The 24020-nt window shown below is 43.1% G+C and overlaps 1 protein-coding gene across 1 annotated transcript; it reads right to left on the reverse strand.

Annotated features, from left to right (window-relative positions):
• Nucleotides 1-145: 145 nt before the first annotated feature.
• LOC137916779 (WD repeat and SOCS box-containing protein 1-like) lies at nucleotides 146-16799 on the reverse strand. Its single transcript, XM_068759743.1, has 9 exons — nucleotides 16454-16799; nucleotides 15117-15285; nucleotides 14190-14473; nucleotides 13840-13971; nucleotides 6331-6431; nucleotides 4291-4463; nucleotides 3066-3179; nucleotides 1786-1893; nucleotides 146-868 (listed from the first exon to the last, which is right to left on the reverse strand). Exons 1-9 carry the CDS (start codon nucleotides 16491-16493, stop codon nucleotides 706-708), a joined length of 1284 nt encoding a protein of 427 aa, XP_068615844.1. The 5' UTR covers nucleotides 16494-16799; the 3' UTR covers nucleotides 146-705.
• Nucleotides 16800-24020: the final 7221 nt, after the last annotated feature.

The following is a 24020-nucleotide window of genomic DNA, read 5'->3' on the forward strand; positions in this document are numbered from 1 at the left end:
AAATCCTACTATTACCGTCTGAAAATTTGCTTTGAGATTCTATTATGTGGCACGGATACCATTACCGTATGCTGTGAAAGAGGCAAGGACGGACCGATGGAGAAAGCCTCTTTGGAAGAAAAACCAGGAACATCTGGGTGGATTTTACAGAACTATGATGATTTAATCTGGGCCATATGCAGCTTAATTTCCAGTACATACAACAAAATAGAAATGCAGGTACCAAAAACAGGCAAATTATAATGAATAATGATCAATAAATCAATAAGTTGAACCAAGCTTTGCCATGCAGTAGCACTTGCAAAGCTTCTCGTATTGTGCAACAGCCAGAATGTGAACAGTATTGTGGAGAGAGAGAACCAGCCAGAAACAAAGCAGAACACTTCAAAAAACAAAATCCGCTAATGGCGCAGAAATAACTTGACCTCAACAGGTGTAGGGCTGCTGGCACACCAGTTTACTAAAGCACTTAAATATGTACAAAACCAAACAATATTCCGCTGTGAATGGATGTGGAATACGATTAGAACATAGCTCTGGAGTCCTGGTAAAATTATTTTCTTCTGTCCTATTATTTTGCTTGTTCAAAGATGCATGGAAACCTGTTTATACTTAAGAGAATGGGGAATTCGCTAGTTTTCCAATTTACTGCTGCAGCAGATCCAGTTGTGTCCACTGGTGCTGACTTGGCTAGTAGGGATGGGGCTAGATGACTTTGTAGGTCAGGTAGTCACAGAGTGGCGTGGGAATGGCCAGGACCTCCACCTGCTGAGTGGTCATCACCCGGCGTAGGGCCATCCTGCATATGTGCTGAAGGCTGGCAATACTGTGAGGACACTCCCAGAAGTGGACACTACCATCCCGAGTCCTGGAACAAAACGGAACAGGAATGAGATACAGTGGAACCTCGGTAGTCAAGCAACTCTGTTTTCAACCAAAAAGAAATGGAGTTTAACTCGCTCTATACTAAAACATATATACACATGTCAAAGAAAGGAAAACGGTAGGAACACGCTCTGCTTTCCGGATGAAAGATGACTTTCATTTGGTCGGTTCCGTGTCTGCATACTCACGGCGCATAATGGACTCACGGCGCATTTTGCCCTTGACATACAGGGCAAAATGAGCGAAATCCGCCGGTACTCGGCGTGATGCAGCGCTGCCAGCGGCTGGTACTGAGCGAGTTAATAAACCTCGGATTGAACAGATTTTAAGAGGTCGAACAAACGAGTGGAGCCAAGGTGAACCGAAAACACGCGAACAAAGGCGGAGTCTACCCGAGTAGGGTCAGTTTGAATCGACCCGCTTGCATATTTTTGGGGGGGGGGGGGGTTTATTCTTTTTATGCCTTAGCCATGGATCCAAAGAACGGTAGCAGTAATACTACTGGAAAGGAAAAGAGGAAAGTAGTGAGAAGTGTTGAATTGAAGAAGGAAATAATTGCCAAATCGTTAAGCTCATAGCACAATTGCCCATAATAATAGAATTTTGTTAGATTATCTTTGATTATGCTTTTTTTGTACAATTTACACTTATGTGTTATCTGTTGTTTAGATAAGCTTAATATAACTAGGCATGAAAATGGACTTTATCTGGGGCTTAGGAACGGGTTCATCCAGGTTTACATTATTACTTGTGGGAAATAGAGTTTTGGTTTTCGAACAGTATTACGGAACGAATTATTGTTCGACAACCGAGGTTCCAATGTACTGTTGACAGAAAGAGACGGTAATTTCTACATCTCATATTAGAAACGAATTGGGCTGCAGTCTGAATAAGTCTTACCCGGCAGCAAGGACACTTCCTTCAGGGGAGAAGGCACAGCAGAGGCCATTAGAGAGGGAGGCAGTGGCCTCTGGAGCTCTTTCCTCTATGCTCCAAAAACGAACCAGCCTAAAGAGGGGGAAATAAATTAATCTCAAGCATAACCCAATGCGCACACAAGCACCTGGATTAATTACAATGCAATATTTAAAAATAACAGCATCAACTAATATCATATCCATGTCGTTGCATGTACACCTCTGCATGACATTGAAGAAATCGAAAAAAAAGAAAATAAATATAGCTCAACTTACAACAAAGAATAACTTTATCATTGTTTTTATTCTGTCAGAGAAAAGATTAAATGATCCAACATCAATGCTTGTAAAAATCAAAAGAAAATTCTTGGGTAATACCAGTAAATAAAATCAGGTAATCTGGTGCTGTAACCTGTAAACTGAAAGCTGGATTTTAATTCAACATTAATTAATTTGCCTTTAATCAGAAATAGTTACGTGTATATTGTATTTATTTCTGATCTTTCTGCCTTCAAGCTTTAAATTGTTAAGTCTGGCAACATGACGATATCTGATACAGGATTTAAAAATAATTCTACAAGGATTCTAATATTATCAGTGTAATGATCATCAATGACTATAACTGTCTGCGTAACATGGCTGCCTTAGAGAGAGGACATGATGTCACATGCTGCATTTAAATGATCAAACATGTATTTCTTAGTATTAAACTAACATTAACTAGACATAGTACAGACACTGTCACACACTGGTAGCTAGTAAACCACGTGAGGTCATCGATAACAATAAGTACATGCATATTATAGCCAGTACCCACTAATGGTCACAGATTACATGATATAAACTTTACCTGCTGAAACTAATGCTGTGACGTTTGGACACTTTATTCCTGTAATTTTAGCAGTTATATGCGAAGCATTGCAGTCCAGTGTTCTCTAAAGTTCTTTCTTTTGAGGTTATTAATCCACATATTAACACTGATTAAAGTGGTTCTGGTGGTCAGATTGGTTCCTATATTTTTCCCGTTCATGCAGCCTCTAAATCAGGGATCGGAAACCGAAGACACGTATGCAATGCGTGGCACGAGAGGGTATTTATGAATTTTATTGTATTTGTAAGGCAGTAACTAAACACACCGCTAGGTGGTGCTGAAGCACTGCATATCATTCTGCTGAGGCAAGCAATTTGAGTTTGTCCTTCGTTCTCCCGAGGGCACCATGTTTTGTTGAATTGAAATTTTATTTTTCCCATTAACTGTCTTACCTGTCATCAGTAATGCTGGCAATATGGCGGCCATCTGAGGAGAAGCTCACAGAGCGAACCCAGCGGTCGTTTGCCCCTCCAGCAAAAATGGGTGAAGGAGGGGGGAAAAGGTGGCTATATGAAGATGAGAAAGGGTTAAATAAAGCCATTGGTATGACAAGTATCTCACTTTAAATATGTACATTAATGATGATACATTATAGGTGAGAAACTCCCATGACTCAAAGTCAACAAGAAAAGTGCCAGCATAATTTCATTTAATGTATTTTCTGACTACAAGTCACTGGAGAATTAGTCACATCAGACAAAAATTGGGTCACGAAGAAAAAAACAAGTCACACTTTTTTGGGAAATGTATTTGACAAAATCCAAGCATACACATTAAGCTTGATATGTGTCAGGTATGTTAACAAAAGACAAGCAGTTACTCAGCTACACAATATCATAAAGAACACACCTGGGAGGCTGGATAGGCAGAATTAACATATAAAGCTCGCAAGTCCAACAAATAATTGCCAGGAAGCAAGTTTAGCAAACTCGCGATCTCATTCAACATCACTGATCAGGGTTCGACGTCAACGGCTGCCCGACAGCCCGGGGCATGTAGACGCTCCTTTCGGGCAGTCACTAACCTTAAGTAGGATGTCCGACGGGGCAACCAACTTTTATCCAATTATTATATATCAAATTCGTCATGTATTTTGTAGGGATGCACCGAACGATCGGCGCAGATTTCCTTAGTTTTGCGCGATAAGCGATCGGCCGATTTCTACATATATATATGTCGATCTAATCTACCTCTGCAAAGGTTTGAAATTCAGCCACTCTCGTCTCCTGCTCTGCCTTGAGGTCACTGACAGCCCCGACTACTTGCCCGAGCCTATGGCTCCGCCCCCTGCCGCATTGAAAACGAGCGCCTGTTTAGCACGGCTGGACATGCAGATGAGAAAAGACGTCACCTGTCTGGTGAAAAAGCAGAAGTGGCCTGTGCCGTGTTAATTCTAGTTATTAGCGTTTACAGATTTACTCAAAATGTGACTAAGCCCACTAAAAACGCTGAAGCAGGCTGAGATTGGTAAATAGGCTGACATCTCTGGAGAAGCACAAGATCTTCCCGTTTTTATTTGCCAAAGCGCCACCTGCTCTGGAACTGGAGGATATGAACAAAAAAAAAGTACTCTGGTGTGAAAAGCCCCAATCATCAAATGGTGTGTTGTTTTCATACCCCAGTTCCAGGAGGACGGTAGCCTTGTGGTGGTCCCACACGATAACCCGAGTGTCATACGAGGCAGTGGCCAACATCGCCCCATCTGGTGAAAACTCACAAGACACCACATCATTGTGGTGTCCCTCCAGCTTCTGGATTAATGTGTATTTATCCATGTTCCATAGGAACACCTGCAACATGAAGAAAGGAAAGTTAGAACTAATGGAATGACATACTATAGCACAGTACATTTGCCATCTTGCATTTACAAATTCTATACTCAGCACATTACTAAAAAGATTTAAAAATTAATCACTTAAGAATTAAAAACACAATGATACAGAATTCTCAGGTTGTATGTCATTATCAAGCGTTGATACTTTTAAAGGTTGAACAAGAAGAGACATGCTACAAAAGCAGCAAGGCTATGTCAAAATGCAGCTAACATTTCAACATTCTCATGTGCTATTTAACTACAACATAATGACAATTTGTATATACTGTATGTGTATGCATTAAAAATACTAAACTTCCATTATTTTGATGTAAAAATCTACAGAAAGTAAGAGAAAATGAAACAAGTAGTAACTTAAGGTAACATAATGTTACTCCACTGGTTTCCCCTTTCAGAGTTTTAGTTCACTGTGTTTACAATAGGCTCGCACCTCCGGCAGAAGCCTACGAAGAGAGACAGATACTGCAAGAGAAAAGAATATTTTATGGCCAAAGGGTTGATACCTCTGGCAAAGAACACAAATGCATACAAACATACACCAACACCAACACACACACACACACACACACACTCACAGAGTCAGTAATCATCTGTGGTAACCTTTTGCTTCTAACAGACATGGTTTGACGATAATCCCATTTCCAAAAAGGCTGTAAAATTAAAATTTAAAAAGTCTGCATTGATTTGCAAATCACTGAGACCCCCCGTCGCACAACCTCTACGTTTAGCAACATTCTGGAAGCTTTTGATAACTGAGGAGACAAACTGCCGTCATTTTTCCCATTCTTTCTTGCCTGTTCCAATTTCCTAAAAAAACCTAGAATTTTATGTGAGCCGTGTTGTTTGTCACAAACACGATGGTGGACAAATGCGGCTGAGATACAGTATTTCTTGAGATTGTGCCACCATTGCTGTCAACAGAAAAATCATTAAATTGCTTAGCAAAAGCCACAGATCAAATGCAGATGAAGTTTACTAAACAAGCATTTACCTGGGTTAAAGGACTACTGAAAAAAATATGTAGAGCAACTATGACAGCAGAGATAGACAAACACGGAGCAGCACCTACGTACAGATTGACCCTGCAGGTCAGGTGTCACTCTGCTCTAGCCCGGCCTTTGGGCATTGTGCGTCCCTGGTTTACACCGGCTGCTCAAAATGTCAGTGCAGCGCTCCGTTCAAACCAAATCACACACTGAGCTCTGCCACCACCTGTGACAGGAAGAGCAAGACACACACTGTAGGGACACACACAGCCCAACCAAGATGCTACCATGTCTACCATTATCAGTAGAAATGATCTACAACTGAAAAACTGGATTTAAGGTAAACTAAGAGTGTCTACTCTGCAGAATTAATATCCAGAAACGCTTGCTTTTAAGGTCGCAGAAGGGGTTACATTTCTCATTAAAACAAAAGGAAATATTAATTTATTCCCGATTTGTTTTGAAAACTTCAAAGTATTTTAGTAGATTTCCCCGTTGTGTGCTTATGTGGGTATAGTTGTATTTTTCCCAATTCAGCATCTGCTTTTCAGTGGTATCTGAATAATATGATAAACCATATATATATCAGAATAGTGAAAAAGCTCTGCTGGCAAACTTGAGAACGCCAATAACCGTTTTTCCACTGCAAAAACCATTTTTCCATGGCAACAGGGAGATTTTGGCACACATAACTCAACATATGACATATAGCAATTTGTAGTAAGGTGGAAATGGAAAGTTGGGTAGTTTCATTTGAAGGCTGAGCAAAACTCATCACAAGAAAGTGCACATCGATTAGCTAAAACACTAAAATTATAACGGAATTTGTATACTTACTGCTTTTCCAGCACCGACTGAGCACAGGATTGAGGAATCAGGAGAGAATGCACTGCAGTAGACCCAGTTCTGATGTTCCCGCAAAACCTTCACCATGTTACCTACAAGACGGAAAAAAGTTTCTTAGCTGAAGCAATAGATCATGTTTATTACCATCTAAAGCACCCTGCTGTGCAGAATGAGTACTTTACAGCAGACAGCATAGCAGCAGTGAGAGGGGAGGTACATCATGCAACAATCCTGTTCTGAATGAAACCAGTGACGCCATGGCCTTGTGAGACGCATTTTAATCAAGATGCTTCTATAATTATAGTCGTACTGCTTTGACTTTACTTTATCCATAAAAATGCTTTTACAGCGCATCAGTCTGTCCCTCAACACTTAAGGCTGGTTGTGCCCTTTATTTTGTCGTGGTCACCCTCTATGAAACGACCCACTTTTTCTTTATATGTCAGACCCCCACATGTCCAACACAACCGTGACCAGCAAGCTTGGAGACAACAGTTTAACACTGAACAAAACCAGTGCACAGTGTATAGCAAGTGGGATAAAGTGTTATTCAGCAGCCCGGTGGCACGCTGCAGGTTCAAATCCGACTTGATAATAATAATAATAATAATACATTTTATTTGTATAGCGCTTTTCTTAGGACTCAAAGACGCTTTACAGTGTACATAGTAAAAACAATAAAATGAAACAAAAAATACAAACAATAAAAATGTGAACACGGATATAGAATCAATAAAATTCAAACAGAAAAATAATACATTAAAAGTGAACACGGTTTAAGCAGTCAATAAAATTTCAACAGTGCAATTATAAAGTAAAAGCAATGTTAAACAGATACGTTTTAAGATCTTTTTTAAATGAATTTAGATCCGGGCAGGCTCGTAGCAGTTGTGGGAGTGTGTTCCAAAGTGTGGGTGCAGCAATGGAGAAGGCTCTATCACCCCAGGTTCGGAGCTTGGTCCTACAGGGGAGGGAGAGGAGGTTGGCGTCTGCGGAGCGGAGGGAACAAGATGGGGTGTGATGGTGGAGCAGATCTGTGAGGTAGGGGGGGGCCAGATTATGGAGAGCTTTGAAAGTGATGAGGAGGACTTTGAACTGTATGCGTTGGGGGACCGGGAGCCAATGAAGGTTTTTAAGGACCGGGGTGATGTGTTCACGGGAGCGGGTGTGGGTAAGGAGGCGAGCAGCAGAGTTTTGAATGTATTGCAGTTTATGTAGGGTTGTTGATGGTAGTCCATAGAGAATGCTATTGCAGTAGTCGATTCTGGAAGTGACGAAGGCATGGATCAGGGTTTCGGCAGCAGAGAAGGTGAGTGATGGACGGAGGCGAGCTATGTTCTTGAGGTGAAAGAATGCAGTCCGGGTTATTTGTCTTATATGATGATGAAATGACAGTGTAGAATCGAGGATGACGCCAAGGTTGCGGATAAGTGGGGAGGGAGTCAGGGTGGTATTGTCGAAATCGAGGCCAAACTGTTGGGTGGATTTTGTGATATTTTTTGAACCAATGAGGATAATGTCTGTTTTGTCACTGTTTACTTTGAGAAAATTGTATTTCATCCAACTTTTGATGTCATTCAAACAGTTGGTGACTGTGGAATGGACCTTGGAGTCTATGGAGTTAGTGGTAATGTATAGTTGTATGTCGTCAGCATAACAGTGAAAATGGAGAGAATGACGACGGATGATGTCGCCAAGTGGGAGGATGTAGAGGATGAAGAGGAGAGGACCAAGCACTGAACCTTGGGGGACACCTTGTAATAGCGGGGCTGTAGAGGAGGAGCAGTGGTTGATGTGAATGAACTGTTGTCGGTTTGTGAGGTAGGACTGAAGCCAGGACAGAGCGGAGCCGGTGATGTTGAGGGTAGTCTTGAGGCGGGATAGGAGGATGGAATGGCTGATGGTGTCAAATGCTGCGGTGAGGTCCAGAAGGATGAGGATGCTTAGATGGCCGGAGTCTGAGGAGAGGAGGAGATCATTGGTGACTTTGATTAATGCTGTTTCAGTGCTGTGGTTTGGACGGAAACCGGACTGGAATGGTTCAAACAGACTGTTGGAGTTGAGGTGAGTCTGAAGTTGTGCAGCAATGACACGCTCTAGAATTTTAGACAGGAAGGGGAGGTTGGATATGGGCCGGAAATTTGATAGATTTTCAGGGTCAAGACCAGGTTTTTTAAGTATTGGGGTAATAGCTGCCAACTTGAGAGACTGTGGAACAGAACCAGAAGTGATTGAGGAGTTTATGATTCTAGTGATCAGCGGAGAGATTATGGGGAGACAAGTTTTAATGAGTGGAGAGGGAATAGGATCTAGGGAGCAGGTTGGAGTTTTAATGCCTGTTAGAAACTGAGTGAGCTGTACAGATGAGATGGCGGTGAAGTGAAATAGTTGCTGAGTGGAACTAGAGAACGGTGAATCAGGGGGAGCTAGGTGAGTTGGGGGGAGATTAAGGGAACTGTAAATATTGTCGATTTTAGACTGGAAAAAAGATAGGAAACTATTACATTTGGCGATAGTGAAGGATGAGGAGGTGTTGTCTTTAGGCTTAAGTAGTGTATTGATTGTAGAGAAAAGAGATTTGGGATTATTGGAACCAGAGTGAATGAGATCGGAGTAGTAGTTTGTACGGGCAGAGTTTAAGGCATCTTTATATTCCTGTATAAAATCTGTGTATGCTTGGAGATGGACAGTTAAACCAGATTTCTTATACAGTCTCTCAAGCTGGCGCTTACGTGATTTCAGGTTATGGAGTTCAGGGGTGAACCAGGGAGCAGTATGGATGAAGTTGACCAGTTTAGTTTTTGTAGGGGCAAGTTCATCAAGACAGGAGGAGAGAGTATCGTTGTAGTGTGTGACCAGTTCAGAGGGGTTATCAGATGGTGGGGGAGGGGAGATAGCCATCTTGGTGGTAAGGAGTGCAGAGAGCGCAGAAGGGTCGATGGATTTGAGATTCCTGAAGACTATTTCACGCTGTGTTCTGGAGATAGTAAGGGGAATATGTAAGTTAAATGTGATGGCAAGGTGGTCAGATATGTGGAGATTATCGCTGGAGAGGTTGTGGATTGTCATGCCATTAGTACAAACTAGATCCAGGATATGGCCACAAGCGTGGGTGGGGAAATTAACTTGTTGTGTCATGTTGAAGCAGTTGAGAAGTTCCGAGAATTCGGTAGCGGGTTTGGAGTTTTGATCGTCGATATGGAAGTTGAAGTCGCCAACCAGAAGAATGGCTGATGAGATGGCACTTAACTGGGTGAGAAAGTCTGTAAATTCTGATAGGAAAGAAGGGTTGGGCTTGGGGGGGCGGTAGATTACAGCAGTGACAAGGGGGGAGGGACCGGGCAGTTTGAAAGTCGTATTTTCGAATGACTGAATATTCAAGGGAAAAATAGTAGTGACTTTAATTTCCTTTCTGAAAATGACTGCTGTGCCCCCACCCCGCCCTCCTGGACGGGGGGTTTCAATGTATGTAAATCCAGGAGGCGTTGTTTGATTTAAAGAGAAATAGTCCAGGGGTTATGCCAGGTTTCGGTCAGACAGAGGAAATCCAGTTGATTGTCAGTGATGTATTCGTTTAGGATGAGGCCCTTGTTATTGAGTGAACGGGTGTTGAGGAGGGACATCTTGAGATGACGTGAGTCTGGCGTGTCACGCGGACAGCGGGGTAGCGGACGGAGATTGGTCAGAGTCACTCGTTTGTTGTGATGACGTAATGCAGAAGTTGCACAGCGGTGTGACCAGAAAGATGGAATGGCGTTGGCGGATGAGATGTGATAGGAGAACATACGACCTGAGTCACAGTTTGCAGGATAGGAGCTGCGGGGTAGTCCGAGTCGCCGGGGATAAGCAGCACAGAGCGGGCGGCAGCGGTGGTGTAATCCACGGAGAGCCGAGGTAGAGGACTGCAGCGGCATGCTGTGCAGGGCCGGTGGGTTCTTTATGATCGCTGAGCTTACTCGTGTCTTGTTTTCATTCTGTTCAAGAGCAGCTACCCGGTCACGCCTCGTTAGAGTCCGTTGTGATCCATCCTCCCCAAACCAAGGGGCATTCATAGGACTGATTGTCATGTCCTCATTTAAAAGACCACAGGTTATAGGTGTGGCTTGAGGAGCAGAAGGTGGAGGCGGTATCCGAGGGGTTTGGATTAAATTGCCCTGATCGGCAGCAGAGGGGCGAGATGAAGCACGTGCTGAAGTTCTCTGGGAGTAGATAATGGTGGTTATTACAGCGTTTGGGCAGCAGGGGGAGCTGGCGATGAGGACCGGTGATGGAGAGGTCCCTGAGGAGGAACAGGGGCCATCAGAGGCCAGCGTGGTGACCTGTGCCGTTGGTGGTGTGGTGGGATAAGGAGGTGCGGTCAGTCAATGATGGGGAGCTGTGGAGACTGCGTGGGACATGTTCAATGAGAGAGCACGCGTCCCCTGGAAGCTGGGATGGAGACCGTCTCTGCTGAAGAAGGAAGCTCGATTCCAGAAAAGGTTGAAGTTATCAATAAAAACCAGGTTGTGTTCCGGACAGGCCGACTGCAGCCAGGTGTTGAGGGCCAGCAGCCGGCTGAAGCGACCAATGCCTCGGTGCAGCGTGGGGATGGGGCCAGAGATAAAAACGGACTTTCTGCTGTCTTTTAGTTCGTTAAAAAGACGCTTAAAATCCTGTTTTAAAACCTCGGACTGCTTCTTGCTGGTGTCGTTGCTTCCTACATGGATAATGACGTTCCTGATGTGCGGGTGGTCCGTGAGGACCTGCGGGATGTGTTGCGTCACATCAGAGACGTGAGCCCCCGGCAGAGAGTGGGTCACGGCGTGTTTGGCCCTGATGTGCTTGATGACGGAGTCCCCAACGATCAGTGAGGTGGGACGCTGCTCCGAGATGTTTTTGCCGGCTGGTCTCGGCCAGCGGGCGGCGCGTCTCGGCATGTCGCCCGGCCGAGGGACGGGGGACGGCTGAGACCTCCGGGGCCGCCGGTGTGAGGGGGAACTGCGGTGTGAGGCAGCTGGCAGCGGGGGGAAGTCCGCCTCATCCAGGACGGTGAACCGGTTTGAGAGCTCCAGGTCGCAGGGCGGCGCGGGCGGCGACTTCTTCCTCCCGTTATGCCCGCGCGCTGCGGACCAGAGCCCGTGATTGACAGTGGAGCTATGGATCAATAGGTTGGGCGTGAATGTGGCCTTTACAGGCCGCCTTGGTTTTGCTCCCTGTCGGAGCCAGAGATCGTCGGCGCCCGGGGACGCGACCGGGATGGTAGACTCCAGGTCGGGCCCGGCGGCAGCGGCGTCGGCAGCCGCAGCGGCGCCAACTGTCACTCGTGAATCTAAGAACGATTCACTCTCTCGGATCTGGTACAGAGTGGAAATGCGACCCTCCAGCTCAGCAATCGTCTGACTCAGATGGTGGCAGCGATCGCAGCCGGACGGAGAGGTGGGTGACGGCATCTTAGATGAGGAAGTTTTTTGGCGGCACTTCCTTGAATACCGCAGTTTCGTCGTTTATTTTGCGGGATCCTTACAGCTGATGCGGCGTATTTAGAGAGGTTGTTAACAGGATTCAACAGACTACTGCATGATTTGCAAAAGGTCTTTTTTGATTATCCTACAACTCTCTGCGGCGCAAAATCCTACAGCTCTCTGTGGCGCCAAAGTTTGAAATCCGAAAAACGGAAATGACGTCAAGGCAAGTCTGCACACACACACTGCACACACACGTCGGCTGCGATTCATTTGATGCCTTACTGAGCAAAATGTGCACGTTCTGCCCTCGTCTGCGTGGGTTCTCCAGCCGGTTCTCCAGCCGGTTCTCCAGCTTCCAAAACCATGCAAATCGGGTCGCTATTACTAATGAGAATTAGTTATCATTAGTTAGTTCTCATTAAATAACTGCTGAATAATTAAAGACAGTTGTTCATACAAGCCGTCCACCGACAATTCATGAAGACTTGATTGACTCGGTAAAACCACCAAAGACTGTAATCCTATGTCGTCAACCACTCACTCAAGCCTTCATCCAAAAAGCAAAGTGGTTTACAGGAAGTATTACTAGGAGGTAATAATAGTTCACATGCAAGTAAACTTCAATTGATAATATATTTATATAGTGCTTTATATATTATAATATATTTATATAGTGCCAGATCATTACAGAAGGTTGTCTCAGGGCACTTTACAGGTGTAGCAGGGAAAGATAGAACCCAACTTGTTCCACAAGAGAAAGCACTTTGGTGATGGAGGCAAGAAAAAACTTCCCTTTAACAGGCAGAAACCTTGAACAGAACCTAAGACATAATTTGCATCCATCGGTCTTTACCGGTTGTGAGAGAGAGAGAGAGAGAGAGCAAGAAAGACAAGGATAGGTAGGAGGAAAGTCAAAAACAGAGGGAAAGAGTGACAGAGAGAAAAGGAGCAGATAAAAACAATGTATTTACACTATATCCTGTGACGTACAACAGGCTGCTGAGCAACCCACTGACTAAGTAACTGCCATATAAAACCATAAATGCTAATGCTAGCGATAGGAACATCCGATTTGACGGCCACAGGTCCAGGTTCTGCAGCACCACGGACAGAAGGACCTGCAGACTGAGATAGAAAGGAGGGACAAACGGAGCACACAACGACTGAAGAGAGGAATTCATGGTTTATTTTAAGTGAATAACCAGATAGAGGGGGAGGAGCTCCGTTTGTCATAGGGGGTTACGCCACCAGCGCTGGCCTATAACAGCATATTGATCATTGCGTTGATTAATTATAAGCTTCGTTCAAAAGGAAAGTCTTTAGTCTACTCTTGAACATAGAGATGGTGTCTGCCTCACAAACCGAATCAGGGAGCTGATTCCTTCGCCATAATACTATGGTGAAGGACAGCACCGGTACGTGCTACTCCGCGAGGCTCCTGACTACGGCAGCCGTAACGCTCCGACAATCCCCTACCCCCTTTAACATTCTCCTGGTGTCCTCTCCTACGTCTGCCTTACAACAACACATAGGGGAGAAAATGTAAGACTTTTAGGTGCGCCTTATGGTCGGGAAAATACGGCATGTTATTAAGACGCTTTAACAATACCAAAGGAAACTGCCCAACAAAGCTGTGAAATTGGTGCAACTAATCTGCCAACAGTGAATATTACAAGCAGCTGTGGGAAATGAACAATATTCATGATTTTCAATGACAAAACCGCACACAACCAAACAGGAAGTGATGACCCGCTCACCGGAGTACGTACGTACGTACATGCATCGATCCTCACACAGCTACAAATGTTGCTTAGTAAGTAATGAGATGTTGAACTGAACCTTTCAACAGCAAAGCAAGCATTAGCTACAAATACTTGTCATCTTAACTTACCCACATAATTTGTGAAAGGAATGCCAGTTGTTGGTAGAAAGCAAAGGAACACCTTCCATGTTCAGAATATTTTCATTGTCAAATGTTTAACATCGTTTTTCTGATAGCTTATAACAAATATAGAAGAACAAGTGAAGCGAAATGAAGAAGCGTTAGCCTACGTACCATCATCTTTGAGGTCCCATACTCTGAGGGTCTTATCTCTGGATGCAGAGACCAGCATGAGGCTCCCATCAGGGGCAAAGCTCAAATCTCTCACTAGATCGGTATGGTCCATCAGATTCAGCAACAGTTGGCCTGCAACAAGCCAGAAAATCACATTAAGGGAACATTTCCATACATTCAACTTCATCAGATGCTTACCTGTATGGCCTGACTTTAAAATAAAATGTTCTTAAATTCCAGACATACAGAAAAGTTACATTGAGTAGGGTCAATCATTACTAGCATTACTTCTTCCCTTACGTTACATACAGCAATTACCAGCTAAGCTAATAAACATTAGCTGTCCTCACCACTGTAAACATCCCAGATCTTGATGCGACCGTTGTTGAGGCCTGTTGCCAGTAGTAGCTGGTCCTGACCGAATTGGAATCGGTGCCACTCGATGTTAACACAGCGGCTCTGTTTCTCCGGTACAGAAGAGCCGAAGGCCAACCCCCAGACGATGTCGCCACAGTCGATGGTGTGTTCGCGGGGCTCACAAGTTGTGGGTATCACCTGGCTTCCATTACTGTTCTGGCGGGAAACATGCCGAGGGCTCAAGGCATTGGTGACCTCTCCATCATGACCCAACGAACTAATGCAGAAGAGACAACGGAAGAGGCTCAAATCCCATCTCCTCATTACATCATTGATCCCTTACATCGTCTTTCGCACCTGTGACTCAAGGTGAAGTTTACAAATCAATTGAATCAATAAATTGAGTCGAGGACATTCGTCCCCTCTTCTATTTGAGTGGCAATTTAATTTCATAATCTCACAAGTTTATCTTATCACCAGCATAATGTACATTTCCATCATCCCTCATTATTTAAACAACTACTGTTCAACCTCAAAATTGTCCCGAGTAGCAAAAAAACCTGCAGTCAATACTCGACTCTGCTGAAGCCGTCCCTGGCGTTAGAAAACATGCAACAGAACAATCAGGTTGTGGTTCACATCACAACACAAACAGTCTCTGGTAACTTAACACTCAATGAAGCCTTGGAAAACAAGGCTGTTTGAACAGTATCGTAAACCTCTAAAATGTTCTTGTGGTGTATCTGCAATCACACTTGTAATAATTGTAACATCTGTGTCTTCTTATCGAGTCATGTTGACTTGTGGGACTCCAGAGGCAAATGACAGGTACCGGCAGGCCAAGCGTACTGCACACACACACACACACACACACACACACACACACACACACACACACACACGCATACATACACACTTACAAGTTCTTGAGGCATTGTGCCCAGGGAATGAGCCTGACGATACGATGCCCCTGAGACCAAGCAAAGTAGGAACCGTTGGGTGCAAATGCTACCGTCCAACCCTCACATCCAGACTTCTGATCGAAGGGAGCGACAGGCACCAGGAGTTCTCCGATGAACTTAGCATTTCCTGGAAATTAACAAACAACCTCATGACTCACACACACACACACAAGGGGGCTTGCCACAAATGCAGACATTTGATTGGCTGACTGTACTAAATAAAAGCAGAGGAATTTAAGAAATTGCTTAATTAACTCATTCTATACCAAAACATATATAGATTGGGGTTTGCCGATATGGACCGAAGCACGCATCATATTTTTGGGATGTATCACGATATGGGTTAAATTGATATAATTAAATTAAGCGGAGTCTTGCATAAAAAGCTACAAACCTTCACCCGTATAAATAATGCACTTGTCTCAAATTGTAAAACACATTTATTGATAAACCGTGCAATACATCAAGTGCATTTAATGTTTACCAAACTAGCTCAATGCTAAGAATTCAGAATTCAAGTATACAGTTCAGTAGCAATTGCAAATTGCAAAACAGTACTACAGCTAAATATTGTCTGAACTTCAACTCAACACGAGTTTAACATTTTTTGTATTATTTTTGCTTCATGACACTGACATGACACTTTTGTTTGCGCTTGAGATGGTCGAACAATTTTGTTCTGTTCCCACCTTTTGCCATCACTTGATTTCCAATATTATGTCTGTTGCTCCACATCTGCTCTATCAAAACCAAACCAGTTCCACATTACAGAAGTGCCTCCTCATTTAGCAACCATCTCCTCGTCTATAGTCTCCGCTTCTGCGGTGTTGTCTTCAATCAATAATACTTAAGCACGTCCAAGCATCCACGTCAAGCGGAAGTAGTACATTAATATTCGACTGTAGTATACCGGTCTAAAGCTATAGATTACCTTAATCTGTCTCAGTAGCAGGCGGACCCATCTGAAGTCAGGCTAAAGTAAATGAGGTTTGCCCAGGAGTGCGCTAATGCTAACCTAGCTTTAATTGATGCAACCAGCGTTAGCATTTGCTGCTGGGCTGATGCAACTGCAGCCACAGCGTGGCTGTGAGAAACCTCATTAGAGCATCGAGTCACAAAGCATGAAGCTGGTGTGGGATTTTGTTTTATAGTAAAAGGAAACTACTTTACCAGGTTATACTGTACCAATATGACGCACAAGCTAGCTAACTCTGACCCGAGCAGGACGCACACGAAACCCCGCTAACACAGCACGCCGCTGGCTAACCTAGCGCCAGAAATGCGTTTGTACTTACCTAAATCATTTTCGTTGACAGAATCTGGGAAGCTTGCCATCTAAATGAGGGAGCAGAACTAACCAAGACCAAGTACGGACAGCAGAACAAAGATAACAAGATGAAAGAAAGAAAAAAAAACTGGTGCGGAATGAGACGATCCTTCTCCGGCTGTCTAGAGAAGTCGGTCGAATCCCTCCGCCACGCGTAAAGACCAGGGCGAAAAGGCCACCTCCGCTGACGTCTTTTGTCTTTTCCCAGTATTTTAGTTTTGCTTTTAAGTTTATAATTATCCCGCTCTCTGCGTTTAACGCGTTATTTTAGATCTGCTGGACGAGAACTCGAGAGTAAACAGTACAAAGGCTTCTATCTGAACACCGCCTAGTTCCATCTGCAGGAGGTCTGACCGTAAACCGGAAAGGGTGTGGCTGGGGGGGGGCTTCATACCACGTCAGCACCGTTGCTATGGTAAAACTGTTGTGTCCGCCCCCTTTTTCTTTTTTTCCCCTCGCATCAAAGGAAAGTTCTGTTGCGCCACTGCTTTTTATTTTCTGTTCATGCAAATCTCAAACACAAAGTTCAAGGTAATTATTAAATCTATAAAACAAGAAGGAAACATTCAGAATCGATGTATTTGCCATCGTCAGTGAAAGGATTCACAAACTGGGATTTCTTTCTCAGCGCAATCGTGCAACATGAAACATAAAATACGACAAATAATACACACAAAAACAGAACAGGCATAAATAATAATTAAGAATAAAAACTGATTAACTATCAGAAAAACATTGGGTGGAGGGTGGAGTCCACTCTGCATATGTTTGCCAGTTCATCATAGGGCCAAATAGAAGGACAAACAGGTGGAACTGGGAAGCGCAACAGTGCTATTGCGCTTCCAAAAACCATATTACTTAAAAATAAATTCTGTTTAAATTAAGAAATCATCCACAAATGATAGAACTTGAGGTAAGTCAACAAAAACCAGTTTGGGTGAGTTGTTGGAGAAAACTGGGCCGTTTGTTTCTGTCTTAGATTATGTTAACATGTCATTTTTACACGCACTAATTATTTCCCAGTCTCAACACACATTCTTAAATTCCTAAGCAACAAGTAAGCCTTATCTGCAGGCTTAGATATGTTCACAATCATAAAATTATAATTTTCTGATACATTTTAAGCTTTTGGAATGTATGGTGTTGCAATGGGTTGTGCTGTTGCCTCAGTCAGAAGGCCCAGGGTTGTTATTCCACCTGTAGTTGAGAAACATCATCTTCCTCTGCTCCTGACAGTGGTTGATTTGTTACGCAGCATTTATACATTTCATCATCACCCATTTACCAGTCTTTTATTATTATTCATTTGACTAAGCAATCAGTTAAAGCCAAACCAATTAATCCCATCAGCCATCAACCCTGTTCATCCAACTTTTGTAAGGATTTAGTTTAACACATTATTTCATTTAGATCTGTCTTGACAGTTCTTTGTTTTGTGAGAAAGGGAAGTCAATGTGGATGAAGAATGTTCCAAAAAAATGTCAGAGATGAAATTGAATGGTTGTATTCTGAAAACCAGACGTATTCAAAACTGTGGTGTACCCAAAGCATCAGGGGTTGGACACATCACTGTCTGGTCAGGTTTCAATCAGCAGATTATTATCATCTTTCTTGCAATAATTAGCCAGAAATGATATATAGAGATAAAACAACCTTCCCCTTTAACTGTTTTTGGATCCCATATTCTACACCTTTCCCACAAGTTAATGCAGTTCTCAGGCACTGATATGAAATATCTGTACCAGTATTTGGTCCAAACAGCAAACAGATGCTGCAGGACAGCGTCCGTCATTTCTGTTTCAAATAGCTCTGCCAGAAAGTTCTAAACCCGGAAGCAAAAGTATGTTCGTAGCAAGCACGCACACATGCACGCTACCATGGTAACCGTGAGCAATAACAAAAACATTTCTGGCAATTTTTGCCAGAACATTACCACAAAAAATAAACTTTATCCACTCTGCTCTTCTTCTGTAATTTATGTAGGAGGCAGAGGGAGAGCTGTTTTCAGAACTAAGCTTGTTAAACATTCAGAAAATTCAGATATAAAATCAGAGTCTGGACCTGGAGGGCGGGAAACTATAACAATCAGGACTGGCTGGCTTGATTTCCATGTTCGGAGTGACAGACTAAGAATATGACTTTCAGCGGAGGTGTAGTTTAATTTAGGTTTAGGATTAATTTGGAGTTCCAAGTTATAGATGGCTCCAACTCCACCGAGTTAACCAGCCAGGTTTTAGTCAAACAGAAAATATCAATGTGGTGATCTGATACAAGATCATTTATAAAAAATGTGAGATGCCAGTGAGTGAATATTTACTGCTTTTCCAGCACCGACTGAGCACAGGATTGAGGAATCAGGAGAGAATGCACTGCAGTAGACCCAGTTCTGATGTTCCCGCAAAACCTTCACCATGTTACCTACAAGACGGAAAAAAGTTTCTTAGCTGAAGCAATAGATCATGTTTATTACCATCTAAAGCACCCTGCTGTGCAGAATGAGTACTTTACAGCAGACAGCATAGCAGCAGTGAGAGGGGAGGTACATCATGCAACAATCCTGTTCTGAATGAAACCAGTGACGCCATGGCCTTGTGAGACGCATTTTAATCAAGATGCTTCTATAATTATAGTCGTACTGCTTTGACTTTATATATTTATAAAAAATGTGAGATGCCAGTGAGTGAATATTTAATAGTCCACATTTAATGGTTCTATTAAGGTTGACCTGAATATCTGGATTGCGCCGTCATCTGGAACTGCACTTAATTTAATTAAAAATAAATCTAAATTCTGAGATTAAAGACAGAATTCCGACTGTTTTTTTAATTGACAATGAGGTTTTATACTCATAATTATACTCATAATTTGCATGTGTTTGTGGTGAGATCCGGGGTCCATGACTCACCTTCTTCCTACACATTTTGCTAGCCTAAAATGGCTCAGGGGAGAAGACAGGGTTAAACAACTCAAAATGGGAATGGCATTTAAAATAGGCAATGCAGCTCTGCCCTCAATCCCTGCATACCTGAATAAACACCTTCGAAGATTTAGTGACACCCACAGCCACAATACTAGAGGGAGCTCAAACAATAACCTGATTACCCCCTCCTATAAGACAAACATGGGTAAATCATATTTTTATAATACTGCCCCCCAAGGGTGGAACTGTTTGACTCCTGCCCTCAAAACATGCACCTCTTTGGCCTCCTTCAAAACGGCCCTAAAAATACACCTTTCAGGGGGGCAGAAACGGATCTCCGGATCAACCCCCCCCCCCCCTTACCTTGCCCCCATTCCCCCGTTTTTTCTCCACCTACGTTGTACAAATTATGTGTCTTTTTAATTTATTTTTATTTTACATCAATGGAGTAATTTATTTTTAGTTGTATTTGTATTGTTAAATGTCGATGATTTATGTACAAAGGACTTTCAACGGAAACGAGACCGGAAGGGCTTTTTTGAAATGCTCCTCAGACAGGATGTTTGACTATACTTGTACTGTAATACATACTATTGTTTGACTTTATTTATTACTGCTCTAACATTCTATCTAATAAATATATTCATCATCAGAGACAGGACAATTTAAGAGCCAGAAGGTTTGGGCCAGGCCAGCTCCAAGTAACTTTATCAGGTCAGAATACTCACAGTGTGTTAATGGCTCACTGTGTCTGAACAAGTAGAAATGAACTGTATTTACCTACTTGAATCTTTTGCAACAGTAACATGATAAGGAGATTTTTTACACAACCAGTGACAAAGTGTCCAGAGCTCTGACTGGACTTTCATGTTGAGCCTTTTCCTTAACTCTGTAAAGACTGAACCATGAAGCCAGAAAAATAAAAACAAATTTAAACTGAAGTGCTTATTGAATCTTCTGAAAACAAAATCAAAAAGAAAAGAAATTGTACATAAAGTTGCATCAATTTGTTTTAATGTGTATCAATTTTGTATTTTGTGCATGTACAATGCAAATGCATGTGTCCTATCAGGGTTTTCAGTAAAACAATTACCAATCTTGTAATGCAGAGATCTCAAAACCCTGTAAAGCCATGTGTATTAAATATGATACACGTGGCACAAACAGTGTACAAACTGTTTGTGCATAATGTATGCTAAATACAAACAGTTTGTATTTAGCATCACATTATTCATGTGTTTTAGATGTAATGAATTTAACCAATCATTCTCCTTTAAAATACAGGTGTTTTTTTTGCTACAGCAGACACCATTGATATTTAAATTGCACATTGTCTTTGCTGAAAGACAGGAACGTGGTCCTCAGCTTGTAGACTTTCTGCTTCCACTATCTCCCATTCCTCCATCCCATCAACAGATTTGTTTGATTTAGGATGTTGAAAAGAAATACGATTAATGAGGAAAATGTTTATTACAGTACCTGCATCAATGTCTAAGCAGCAGAAACAATAACATCTCTGTTGGATTTGTTATTTCTACACAAGAAACAGAAGCTTCATTCGTTCATTGTGTGACAAATATAATTAACTGAATATTAACTGAATATTAACTGAATATGTGATTCATTGGAACAATATTGTAAAAATTAAAATGTTATAAGACAAATCAGAACATTGTTATTTTGGGTCTAAAAGGATTTTTTGTCATTTCCATTTTTTTGTTTACTCCTACTGTACTGTCTTCTTGTCCCGTGAGGGGTCTCCACAGCAAATCAATGTTCTCCACTTCACCCTGTCCTTTGCATCGTCCTCCCCAACACCAGCCACTCTCATGTCCTCCCTCACTACGTCCATGTATCTTCTCCTGGGTCGACCTCTAGCCCTGTTCCCTGCCAGCTCCATCCTCAGCATCCTTCTACCGATATAGTCCCTGTCTCTCCTCTGGACATGTCCAAACCATCAAAGTCTGGTCTCTCTGACCTTGTCTCCAAAATGTCCAACCTTCACTGTCCCTCTCATTGTCTCATTTCTAATCCTATCCAACCTGGTCACTCCCAAGGAGAACCTCAGCATCTTCATCTCTTCCACCTCTAGCTCCGCCTCCTGCCTATTCCTCAGAGCCACTGTCTCTAAGCTGTCCATCACGGCTGTCCTCACCACTGTCTTGTAGACCTTTCCCTTCGTCCTCGCTGACACTCTCCTATCACAGAGCACACCTGATACTTTCCTCCACCCGTTCCAGCCTGCCTGCACACGATTATTCACCTCCTTTCCATCACTCTGCATTGTTGACCCGAGGTACAGTACATGAAACATGAATGGTTGAATTAGAATAACATTGGTGTCCATAGTGGACATTTTCCATTCTAAAACATACTAAAACACAATTATACAAGAGTCAGCACGACTCTGACTGCTAACCGTTTAAAAGACTGTAAGAGGACTTTATATTGCAAAGGTCGACAGGGGCCACCCGTCATGAAACAATGTCGCTGAAATTCATCTCGTCCAAGGGCTTGATGGCGTGAATGTTGTGTGTTTTCAGTGTCATCAGCCATACCGATCCGTGTTGGGAGCGCTCAACCAAACTAGAATGTGTTGAGTCAGCGGCCCTGCAAGGCTCTGTCCCTCCCCAGCCAGCTATTTATACACACCCAAACCAGTCCTTGCACATGCCAACAAACACACAGAGACACCAGCAAAACCACATACACATCTTGTTTGATCTGCTTACAGACACACACACAGCATGACCGGCTTGTGCCTTTTTAGCAGGAATGAACACACACGCTCGAGGAAGGGAGGCAGCACAGACACAGGACAGCTCAGTTTGTTCCAGCAGGAGACAATCGGGCTGCTTGGCAGCAGCTGGACCTTCACCAGAACCCACAGGTCAGCACTGAAGTGACATTAGGGCGCCGTGCATTTTAAAATATATTTTATTCCACTGTAGGATGATAGCAATAGAATAATCCGTCGAGAAAGATTAGTCTGCCTGATCGTGCACGTAATGTTACTTTAATTCTCATTTAAGAGGTTCATCATTTAAGACCAGTGTATGGTTTCTGTTGTGACCATGCGAAATTCAATCCCCTGTGTGCTTGGCTTCTTTTACAATGTGCTGATGTTGTTTTTTCACACCAATAGTTCAGTGTGATGAATTTATGTCTTGCATGAATGCAGGTCTTGCTTGACCTCTGGCTGGAATTCTGATTTACCAAGGACAGATGAGGCATCCTGTTAGTGTACAGGTATAGCACATAGCAAGGCACCGTCTTTATCACAGTTCGAGTCCAACTCGTGCCTTGTGCTCCATGTCCATGTCCATGTCCATGCTTACCCAGTCCAGTCGCTTTGTCAAAGAATCCTTGTGCAAGACACTGAAATTGAAAGTACACTAGTCAGGGGTGTCTTGCATGGTGGGAATATATGCAAACACCACTGTATGACGTTTTGCATGAGTTGAATGCATACGTAGTCGGTTTAACCCTTTGCATGACTGTCTGATTTGTTGAATGTGTATCTCAGGGGCACCTACTGGATGAATAACAGTAGCACAGAACGTGGAAGTGCTTTGACATTCATAAATGTTAATTGTCAGTCACATTTATCTATTTACTCAAGGTGCTGTGGGACCATTCTGTACTGTGGCTGCACACTTTAACCATTGATTCACTTCGAACGATGAAGTCTTTTACAAACGAGATACAGCGACGTTCACCAATGGGTGAAACACAAGGCTGAATGAACTAAGCACTTTGCGCACAATGCAAAACCCCGCTGTTAGACTTTATACATGGTAAAAACCCCACACAAAAACAAATTGACACTGTAATCCTTGATTTCTCACAGAGGGAGTAAAGCAGGCGAGTTGTTCCACAGACAGCTGCCACCAGCTGCTGATGCACGCCTTTGGCTTGTTTGGAAGATTGACAACACAGTTAGCTATCTGCTGAGAGAAAAGGAGGGGGGGGAGGGAAATGCACGAAAGAGGGAGGAGGAAAACAGGGAGTGTGGTAACAGCTATGGGAAGAGTTCCTGGCTCTATGTCGTGTTTCCCAGCAGCCTGCTGCACTCAGGGATTATTCCAAAGCAGTGCAGCACCGATGTTCAGCAGACAGTGCAAATGGCATGGTAATGTACATTAGCAGACGCTTACTGTATCCGTCTCCGTGTGTGACTTGTGATAAGAGGTGTTTCTCCTATTTCCTTGTTGGACAGGAGTGTTGTTAAAGAACAACGCGCATTGTGAAAAGCTCCTCTGTTCCATTTAGTAACAGTATGAGTTGTTGTTGTGTGTGAGTGTGCTCAGTTGATCAGGCTCCTTCATCTACCTGTTAGGTAATTCATATACAAACCTATGTGAACTGAACCCCTAAGTCAGTCGTTGAGTCAGAAGTTAGTCATTTGATAAGCCTGGATTAAAGTGTGACAGAGATCATGTTAAATCTGTGGTTTACCTACATGATATCTGCAGGACTGTTTTATTCCCTGTCCTGCCTTTCTGTGTCTCCTCTTCTGTCCTTCCTGTCTCTTCATGCTGTAAACACCGAGGCATGCCCAGGCACTGCCACTGTTTTGGTATGCGTCTGCTTTTCAAAGCATCTGTGTCACAAA

Source organism: Brachionichthys hirsutus, unplaced genomic scaffold (genome assembly GCF_040956055.1).
Source record: "Brachionichthys hirsutus isolate HB-005 unplaced genomic scaffold, CSIRO-AGI_Bhir_v1 contig_1004, whole genome shotgun sequence".
In the NCBI taxonomy this organism is placed as follows: Eukaryota; Metazoa; Chordata; class Actinopteri; order Lophiiformes; family Brachionichthyidae; genus Brachionichthys; species Brachionichthys hirsutus.